This window comes from Ziziphus jujuba, chromosome 8 (genome assembly GCF_031755915.1).
Source record: "Ziziphus jujuba cultivar Dongzao chromosome 8, ASM3175591v1".
NCBI classification, from domain to species: domain Eukaryota; kingdom Viridiplantae; phylum Streptophyta; class Magnoliopsida; order Rosales; family Rhamnaceae; genus Ziziphus; species Ziziphus jujuba.
The window spans coordinates 9,559,856-9,569,980 of NC_083386.1; the positions used below are offsets into that span (position 1 = coordinate 9,559,856).

Below are 10,125 nucleotides of genomic sequence, written 5' to 3' on the forward strand. Positions count from 1 at the left end.
TGGAAATTTTTTTGTAAATTTAGAATTCCACCCAAAATGCATATATATATATATATATATTTTGGTAAGTTGTCAACACGCTTTTTGCCCCTTTGGCATTCAAAATAAATTATTCAAAATCAATATTTAATCAAAAGCAATTATTTATTAAAAAAGAAAAAAAAAAAAGTTAAAACGCGTTTTTAGCTTTCCAAACTTATTTGTCCATTGCATAACATGGGACAAATGATAAAAATTGAATCGAGTGCATGAAAGTCGCTAAAAACTGAGCGGGGCATTAAAACCCAACACCGAGCCAAAATCCCAAAAATGGAAAAATAATAAATAAAAGAGAAATTCAAAGAATTCGAACTAATATTTTTCCTTTTGCACTTTACGCTGACAAAAAATAATAAAAAAATAAAAAATAAAATAAGAAAAAACCTCCAACTCTCTGCAAATACTCTTTTTTATCTTTTCTCAAATGCCAACTCCAACGCTTCACACCACCACCACCACCACCACCACCTTCTACGACGTCGTTCTTGTCGTCGTCCTTCTCTGCTTCACTTTCTTTCACTGATACTTTCCCGAGAAACTGACACAAATTCTTCAAAACAAAAAAAAAAAGAAAGAAAGAAAAAGAGAAAGAACAATTCCTCGTCATGGTGCGGAACTCCTCGTCGTCGTCTCCTCCAGGTATTCTCGATGACAACGGTAACGATCTAGGTTTCCATTCGATCCGTGATCGTTTTCGTTTCAGGCGGAATTCTAACCCTAGCCAAAACCGAGGCCGAGGTCGGATATTTCCGGATCGGCTTTCGTCGCGTTACCGATCGCATCACGGCCGTTTCAATCGTAAAGGATTTCTCTTGCTTTTTCCGTTTAAAGGTAAGTTGGCGTTGTATTTGGTCATCATGCTCGCTCTGGTTCTGTTCGCAATGGCGTCCATGGTGTTGCAGAGCTCGATCACGTTGGTGTTCAGGCAGGGGAGTGAGAGAGGGAGGTTGTTTAGGTATGGTTTGAAGTTCGGAAGCACGTTGAGGTTCGTGCCTGGGAGAATTTCTCGAAGAATTATGGAAGGTGGTGGAGTTGATCGGTTTCGTAACCAGGCAAGGATTGGTGTTCGGCCGCCTAGGCTTGCTCTTGTGAGTGTTTACCTGATTTGGTTTTTGTTTTATTTAATTTGTACTGTGAGTGTTATTTGGTTTTTCTTGAGGTAAATTTACTTTTTGGGAGATTAGTGGATTTTCCATTTATGATAGTGATAGTTTAACGGCTTTAACTGCTAATTTTTTTTTGGTATGCAATCACTTTTGGTAATGGGATTGAAGTTGAGCTGGTTATAGCATTAGTTTTGGTAATAGGAGTAAATACTGGACTACAATTTGAAAACATGCTCTCTGGTTGCTGATAGAAAAATAATTGATATTTAGAACATTTTTGAATTTTGTAATTTGGAAGTCTTCATGAAAGCTATATATGTTGACAGAAGAGGAAATTGAATTCAGATATCCATTGATTATCATGCAAACCAGGGAAACTTGAGGTTCTCGAACTAGAATATTGCCTTTGCCCTCCAAAAGTTTAGTAGTTTGTATGCAGATGCATGTAGTCTCTTGCAAAAGTGGCCTGTCCAAATACCATCACTTGTGCATAATGGTTTGTCTCCATTCTAGAAAAATTTGGTGTGGGTTTTTAGATAATAGTTGTAAAACAGGTGAGCCATTCATTTAACTATTATTATTGACGCTGTTATTATTATTAGTATTGTTATTTCAGATGACTTCCAAAGTGTCTTTTTTTGGTTTTCTTATGTTAGATTATCTTAACTACAGTGAAGAAGAAGATTCTTTTATTTGCTATAGATTTAGAAATTGGAATTCAATTTAATAAAATATGTTCCTTTTAGTCAAAAGTTCAAATTAATCTTTGGTGGAGGAAAGTAGAACTAGCAGAGAATATCTCTGGTAATGTAAGGATCTCTCAAGGATATTGCCCTCCTAATAGTTTGGAAACCTTTTTGGTATGTAAGAAATTCTTGGTCTGTCAAACATACGTAGTAAAGGGTTTTTGATTTTGATGAGCAGCCACTTAATACAAAAGTGCTGCAGGTAGGGCCCACACTGGTGAGATCAAAGACCGGGTGATTAGCTTAGTAAACTATATGGTAAGTTAACAGGGGCCATTGAGCTTAATATAATAGCAGGCAGTAAGATGTGATAATGTATTATGTTATGCTTTGGACTTTAAAAAATTTTAGAACTAGCTTTTGTGTTTTAGATGATTCTCATGTGCAAAATTTTTTATCTTTTATTACGTCTGTGGCTCCACTTTTTTTAATTCACATGTTTTCTGTTTCTTAAGAGCTAATTGACTATGTTATGTTCGGGTTAAGGGTACATGCTAGCAATTAATTATGATTAAATTCAATTTCTTTATTTAAAAAAAAAAAAAACTTCCGAGAGTATAGATGCAGAATATGGAGGCATTTTTTTATCATCATCAATTTCCATTAGTATGCATAAATGGAATCTTGTTTGCATTGTCTATTGAAGCTTTCCATACCATCTGTACTAATTGTGTTTGTCTCGGTGAATGCCAGATCTTAGGACACATGACAAAAGATGCACAGTCGTTGATGCTAGTTACAGTGATCAAGAACATAAAGAAACTTGGTTATGTACTTAAGGTAAGTTGTTCTCATATTTATGTATTCTTTCTGTGCTATATTTTTAAGGAGCAAATACTGCATATGTTATAATAAAACAAAAAATTACTATGTACTTACGAAACAAATAATACCCCATTTACATTGTTATCAAAATTTTTTACGCATGATATTTTTATCAAAATTTTTTGATGGAAGAAAATAGATTGACTGTTTATTCTTTTACATTTTGAAAAATGTTTTCAACTGCTGGGTTTGAAAAAGTTGTGTTGTCTAACATCTTTTTGACAGATTTTTGCAGTACAGAATGGAAATGCACATTCAATGTGGGAGCAAGTAGGTGGCCAGATTTCAATTCTAGATCCAGAGCATTTTGGCCATATTGATTGGACAATGTATGTTTGCCTTGTCTTTTGTTATGGGAGCTTGTCATTTTAATTGTACTTTAAATATTTTGTTTTTCTATATGGCTTAAGTTCTAAATTCTTGCCAACCGGGATATTATCAAGTTTTTGATTTAGATTGTTAATTAAGTTCGTTTGGTCTAGATAATTGACATTGTATATGTCCTTCTACAGCTTTGACGGTATTGTTGTTGACTCTTTTGAAGCAAAAGCAGCATTATCAAGGTTGGTTTTTCATACTCTGTGGCTCACTGAAGTCTATTTTTATGTTCAAAATTTTATTTTGCATGCACTGACTGGATGGACCATAATTTTTTATTTTGTGGGAAATGGATTTAATCAAAGTTTGTCAGCTAGTTAGATACACAGTATAGGAAATATTTGGCTATGCTTTTAAAGTAGATAGAGAAAACTTTGAACTTAGGAGTTTGCTGTCTATATCTCTATTTCTACCGTTTTCCCCCGGTTTTCAGGCCAAATTCCCTGTTTTTGGTTTTATCACTGATGGAGACATAAATAATCTGTAATTTTAGTTGGAGATGTCAATTAGTTTTATATTTATGCAGCCTTATGCAGGAGCCATTTTCTTCAATACCATTGATATGGATAATTCAAGAAGATACCCTTGCAAAACGCCTTCCAGTGTATGAGGAAATGGGTTGGAAGCACCTTATTTCTCATTGGAAAAATGCTTTGGGTAGAGCTAATCTTATCGTGTTTCCAGATTTCACTCTGCCGGTAGATCTGTCATCTTGCTTAAATTTTAAGTTTCGCTTTCATTTAGTTATTCTTGTATTAGATTTTCTTATAATGTTTCTCAAATTCTTATTCCTTTCTGTATCAGATGTTATATAGTGTGCTTGACACTGGAAACTTCTTTGTCGTTCCTGGATCACCAGTTGACATTTGGGCAGCTGAAAGCTACAGCAAGACCCATTCCAAAATTCAGTTAAGGAATGACAGTGGATTCAGTGAAGAGGATTTGTTGGTTCTTGTTGTTGGAAGTTCTTTATTCTTCGATGAGCTCTCATGGGACTATGCTGTGGCAATGCATGCCATAGGACCTCTTCTAACAAAGTACGCTAAAAGAAAAGATCCAGGAGGTTCATTTAAATTTGTCTTTTTATGTGGTAATTCCACCGATGAACATGATGATGCTTTACAGGTATCGGTTTTAGATTGTTGCATCAATATGCTGTTTAATTATGCCCGATAGTTATCCCATTTTTATGTGTCTTGCTCCTGAAGTAAATGCCCGAGAATACTTGGATACACATGATTTGGTTGTTTCCTGTTTCATGGTTAGATATGAATGAAAAAATGTAGTTTGAGATGTGTGGCTCCAACATCGTAGCACAGCAATAGGGGTAGTGTGCCTTAGAAACTATTGAATGGGTCTTCTGAACTATCATCTGGTTTATCATTTTGATTATAACTACGTAGGTCTTTTGTCAATATGTGCTATAAGATGATTATTCTTTGTTCACATATCTAAAAGAAAAGATGATTGTTTTTTTGTAAGTTCTGTTGTGAAAATGCTGTAAGAGACTTTTGCTTGGTCTGGAACTATGCAGTCTCATTTTCAAAATGGTATGCAAGAAAAAAAACCTTGGAAGGATTTGGGTAGTGATTTAGTCAAGTGAACCAATGGATTTTCTTTTACACAGCCTGAGATTCCGAAGCCTCACCTGTCATTGACATTGGGATCTTGACCAAGTAAATATGGAAGGGTTTGAGATTCAAAGATGCCAGTTTTGTGTACCTCTAATCATGCTGTTTAGTTCTATTTTTAATTCTTAACTGTGTAATATACCTTATGGGGAGATTGACAACTGAAGAAGAGGCATTAGACTTTAGAGAGGACAAAACAAAGACTAATTTCAGAAACAAAGACTAATATCAGAAGAAAACTATGATAAGGGGTTGTAAACTTTCCAGAAACAAAGACTAATATCAGAAGAAAACTATGATAAGGGGTTGTAAACTTTCGATAATCTGATATACCAATCCATTTGTGAACTTCATCGAGTACTGTTCATGTATTCAACTCGCTGTTTACATTAGTTTGTTAGTTTAGGTTGTTGCATGAGTTGATTTCTTGACCTTTGGTGTAGGAAGTTGCTTCACGTCTAGGACTCCCTCATGGTTCTGTGATGCATCATGGCTTGAATGGTGATGTGGACAGTGTGTTATTAATGGCTGACATTGTTCTCTATGATTCCTCCCAAGATATACAAGGTTTTCCTCCATTACTTATGCGAGCTATGACTTTTGGGATTCCAATTTTAGCACCTGATTTCCCTGTCTTGCAAAAATACGTGAGTTCATTCAAATCCTTCTTATTTGGTACTTTTTCCTTTTCTTTCTCCTTTATTTGTTTTTTATTTTATTTTTTATTTTTTATTTTTTGGGATTTATAATGGGGGGCAAGAGGCCTATTTGGTACTTTATTGCTATAGTAAACACGAGTGAGGGATTTGTCATCTTCCCCAACAATTTTTAAAGACAATGAAATTGCAGGTAGTTGATGGAGTTGACATGGTATTCTTTCCAAAACATAACCCTGAAGCTTTAATGAGGGCTTTCTCACTTCTGATTTCAAATGGAAAGCTTTCTAAATTTGCTCAGACGGTTGCCTCCTCTGGAAGGCTGCATGCCAAGAACATGCTGGCATCAGAATGCATAACAGGTTATGCGAGTGTTCTGGAGAATGCACTCAATTTCCCATCTGATACCTTTCTACCAGGCCCAGTCTCTCAGCTCCATCAGGGGGCATGGGAATGGAATTTGTTCAGGAAGGAAATGGAAACGAGAGCAGGTGATACCCCTAACATTGATGAGAAGGGTTTTTCCTTGAAGAAATTTAGTGTTGTTTATGCCCTTGAAGATAAGTTGACTCAGCTTGCTCAGTCAACAAATGTTTCTGAGGAAGAAAGTGGGAATCTGGAAGACGATATCCCAAGTGAACTAGATTGGTATCATATGAAGGAAATTGAAAACTCTGAAGAATATGAGAGGTTAGAAATGGAGGAGGTAAGCTATTCTCTTATGGTTACAGAATTTGTTGTAGATCTAGTTGAAAACTACTTCTTTTGACATTTTATGTACTTTATATAATATCCTTGAAATGGCAGCTTAAATAGATAACTTTTGTCATCTGTAGCTTGAAGAAAGAATGGAGAGGAGCTCTGGTGTATGGGATGAGATATATCGTAATGCTCGAAAATCTGAAAAGCTCAAGTTCGAAGTAAATGAGAGGGATGAGGGAGAGCTTGAGAGGACAGGCCAGCCAGTCTGTATTTATGAGATATATAGTGGAGCCTCAGCCTGGCCATTCTTGCATCATGGTTCTTTATATCGTGGACTTAGTCTTGTACGTTGCTTTTGTCTACATTCATAAGTTAATTTTATCATATATCCTTGCTTATGTTTCTTCTATTTTCTCGGTTACTTCTCCACATGTTCCCTTGTATTAATCTTAACAAAATTATTGGAGTATACACATGAGGATGGTGATCTTCATGAAGGCACTCAAAAATGATTAGTGGGTTTTCATTCATTGAGACACTCCACCTAGTTATGGAGATTTAGAGGGGGTAGGGGGATGGAGTAAGGATTAAGGAAAACTAAAGAAATCAAGGCATTTATTTGAGTATTTCAAATTTCTTGTGCTTTTAAATGCTGCTGCTAATGTGTATACTGTAGTTTGTGGATGGTGTGTAAGTGCAAGAGAAGAGTTGATTAAAATCTTTTCTACCTAAAGAAAGTCTCCCCACTTTTGTCAATTTTATGCAGCTTGTTAATTCCGTTAAATTAAACTTGAAAACGTAAATTTGCTTTGGAATGTATGGTAACTTATTCAGTGTCTATCCTGCATTACACCTGGCAGTCTTCCGGAGCACGGAGGTTGAGATCGGATGATGTGAATGCAGTTGTTCGCCTTCCATTTTTGAATGACACCTATTATCGGGATATTCTTTGTGAGATTGCTGGAATGTTTGCTATTGCAAATAAGGTGGATAACATTCATAAGAGACCTTGGATTGGGTTTCAATCATGGCGTGCTGCTGCTAGGAAGGTATTTGTTATTATTGGGCTTTGAATTTTTTTTTAGGGATCATTTCGTAATGTTAGTTAGCAGTGTACATTAAATGGGGTGTTAGTGTTGATTTTTCAGAATAGAAACATCTCATTGTATTTAATTGAGAATTGAGGGTGTGTGAGATTAATTATCCCTATAATATATTTGTTATATATATGCATCCATTTCCTGTTTTTGAGTTTCCAATTAACTTTCAGCTTTATTTCTTGGAAAGCAGGTATCATTGTCTACAAAAGCTGAAAGGGTTTTGGAGGAAACAATACAAGAAAACACTAAAGGAGACTTGATATATTTTTGGGGACGTTTGAGGATGGATGGGGGAGTTATGGGAAGCAAAGATACGCTTACTTTTTGGTCCATGTGTGACATCCTGAATGGGGGAAACTGCAGGTATATTTCAAAGCAGTTAGAATGATTTTTTTGGGTGCATAACATGGGTCAATTATTCATTTATCCAATGTTGTTTGTCTATTGAGCAGTTAAATGTAATGTCTGTTATGATAATGTTTCTGTTCTTCATTCTGCATCATACTTGTCATATATCACAGTGGTGGCACCTTGATCTAATTCAATGATTAAGTGGTTTTCAGGTGTCAGAAATTTTGTATCCCATACATGTTGACACTTCTTAAAATTGTATATAGAAAACCAGATGCTAACTGCTCCTTAGTAGTGTCAATTTCAGAATTGGAGTGTTACTGTCACACAAAAAAAAAAAAATAAAAATAAAAATAAAAAATTGAGCCATGTTAAATTAACAACTATCCTAAAAGTTAGAGCCCTTAGGAGTGTAACTAACTATTAACTATGTATATTTGGTCAATGGAGCACACATTTAAGATTCCTAATTGGATTTAGGCTCATACAATAACTAGACACAAATTCAAGTCTCTCATTTGCAGAACACTAGCAAATTAATTGTCCCGTAACATGTAGGAGCATCAAGTAACTGGGCAAAATGTGGGCCCTACCATGCAACATGCAACACAATAATTAACATAGAATTGAAGTTAGTTAGATTGGAGGCTCAACAAGATAATTAGGCTCAAGTCAAACTATGAGAAGTGGATACAAATACAAATAGCAGGTCAATGCAAAAAACTCATCCTAGCATTTAGATCTGAGCATTAATTAGACAAGAATTTGGGCATTACACATGTAGAATAATAAATTATGAAAAAAAGTGAGGTTATCAGGATTGATAGACAAACATAGCACTGAAACCAAGTTAATTTACCATGGATGCCAAAAGCTAAAGCTAATAGGAAGTAGACTCATCTATCTTTACTAAGTTATAATACCAATACACACTGAAGCCAAAAATAAATTTAAGGATGTCAGATGATTCAGTAAGATACACACAGGTGTGAAAGGGAAGATTTTTACATTTAACTACGTGGTTATTGGACTTTGAGTTTTCCTGTCATATTCTTATATTTAAAATTTACTATTTTCATGAAAATAGATGTGCTCAAAACATAATTATGTTTGTTCAATGCATGCAGAACTGCTTTTGAAGATGCATTTCGACTGATGTATGGCTTGCCATCATACATAGAAGCCCTTCCCCCTATGCCAGAAGATGGTGGTCACTGGTCTGCCTTGCATAGCTGGGTGATGCCAACCCCTTCATTTTTGGAGTTTGTTATGTTTTCACGGTATGTTGGAGAATCCGGATCTTTCACCTAATACCATTTTCTCTTTTATTTGGTAATGCCTACTGAAGGCGCTAGTGGCTGACTGTTGATGAGACCATAACTCACACTTAATTATCAATTGTAGGATGTTTGTTGATTCTCTTGATACCTTGCACACCAATTTTAGTGGAAGAAACATGTGTATATTGGGTTTTTCTGAGCTTGAGGTAAGTCCTGTGGATGCTGAAGATCTTTTCTATTTTTCTGTGCTCCTATTGTTAGTTTAAGTCCGCTCTTTTTGATGCTTAGCAGAAGAGGCATTGCTACTGTCGGGTGTTGGAGGTACTAGTTAATATCTGGGCTTATCATAGTGCAAGGAAAATGGTTTACATAGATCCACACTCCGGTTCACTGCAAGAGCAGCATCCAATTGAGCAACGGCAAGGATTTATTTGGGCTAAATATTTCAATGCCACCTTGTTAAAAAGCATGGATGAAGATTTAGCAGAGGCTGCAGATGATGATGATCATCCAAGTAAGACGTGGTTGTGGCCATTAACGGGGGAAATACATTGGCAAGGTATGTACGAGAGGGAGAGAGAAGAAAGATATAGACTAAAGATGGACAAGAAAAGAAAAACAAGAGAAAAATTGATGGAAAGGATGAAATCTGGATACAAGCAGAAGCCACTTGGACGATAAGAAGCTTTTAATACATGAAATTGTCAAATGCTAGTTTGAAACAATTGATTTAACCGTGCGGCTATGAGAATTTGGGAAACGGCTGAGGATTGCAGAGATGCATGGTAATTTTTTTTCTAACATTATCAACTTAGTCCACGATGACAGATTCTTCTCTGTTTTTTTAACCGGATATATATATATATATATGCTCGATGATATATATATATATATATATATACTCGATGAGGTTGAGGGGAGACAAAAGTGCTTCCTAGAGATCGCGGCTTCGTAGCATCTGAAGACATTTTTACTTTGGTTATTTCAAGCTGCGAAAAGAGGACAACGGGGATTTTGAGAAGTAACCCTACATTCGTTGAAATTCTTTTTCCCTATTAAAAACATCTAGCATAGCAAGTAGAAATGATGTATTCTTTTACTACTGTATATTCTTTTGGCAATATTAGAGGCAATTTTGATTAGAATAAAGCTGCTTTCGATTTTGGGACTGTTCATCTTGATTCTCATTTTTATACTGAAACTGAACTTTGGTGAGCTCGAGAATTTTCCTAATTGGACTTGGAGGTAAAGGCATAAAATGTTTCTTAACTGAATCAATCGGTTTGATGCAAGTATAGGCCAAGAGCAAAT

At 35.6% G+C, this 10,125-nt stretch overlaps 1 protein-coding gene across 2 annotated transcripts; it reads left to right on the forward strand.

Annotated features, from left to right (window-relative positions):
- The first annotated feature begins 274 nt into the window (after positions 1–274).
- LOC107413250 (uncharacterized) lies at positions 275–9,987 on the forward strand. Of its 2 annotated transcripts, none has more exons than XM_048470204.2 (14): positions 275–1,127; positions 2,585–2,671; positions 2,942–3,045; positions 3,229–3,279; positions 3,621–3,792; positions 3,899–4,219; positions 5,169–5,372; positions 5,575–6,087; positions 6,218–6,427; positions 6,944–7,132; positions 7,374–7,546; positions 8,662–8,814; positions 8,939–9,020; positions 9,103–9,987. In XM_048470204.2, exons 1-14 carry the CDS (start codon positions 645–647, stop codon positions 9,493–9,495), a joined length of 3,135 nt encoding a protein of 1,044 aa, XP_048326161.2. In that variant the 5' UTR covers positions 275–644; the 3' UTR covers positions 9,496–9,987. The 2 variants fall into 2 exon arrangements, with proteins under 2 accessions (XP_048326161.2, XP_015876641.3); XM_016021155.4 differs by having other exon boundaries at positions 277–1,127; positions 9,106–9,987.
- The last annotated feature ends 138 nt before the right edge of the window (positions 9,988–10,125 follow it).

Bases quoted from the DNA above. Each gene is read 5' to 3' on its own strand.
- LOC107413250 (XM_048470204.2), top strand. From the start codon at position 645: ATGGTGCGGAACTCCTCGTCGTCGTCTCCTCCAGGTATTCTCGATGAC. The intron at 2,672-2,941 runs GTAAGTTGTTCT...TCTTTTTGACAG, and splicing joins AACTTGGTTATGTACTTAAG to ATTTTTGCAGTACAGAATGG. The intron at 4,220-5,168 runs GTATCGGTTTTA...CCTTTGGTGTAG, and splicing joins AACATGATGATGCTTTACAG to GAAGTTGCTTCACGTCTAGG.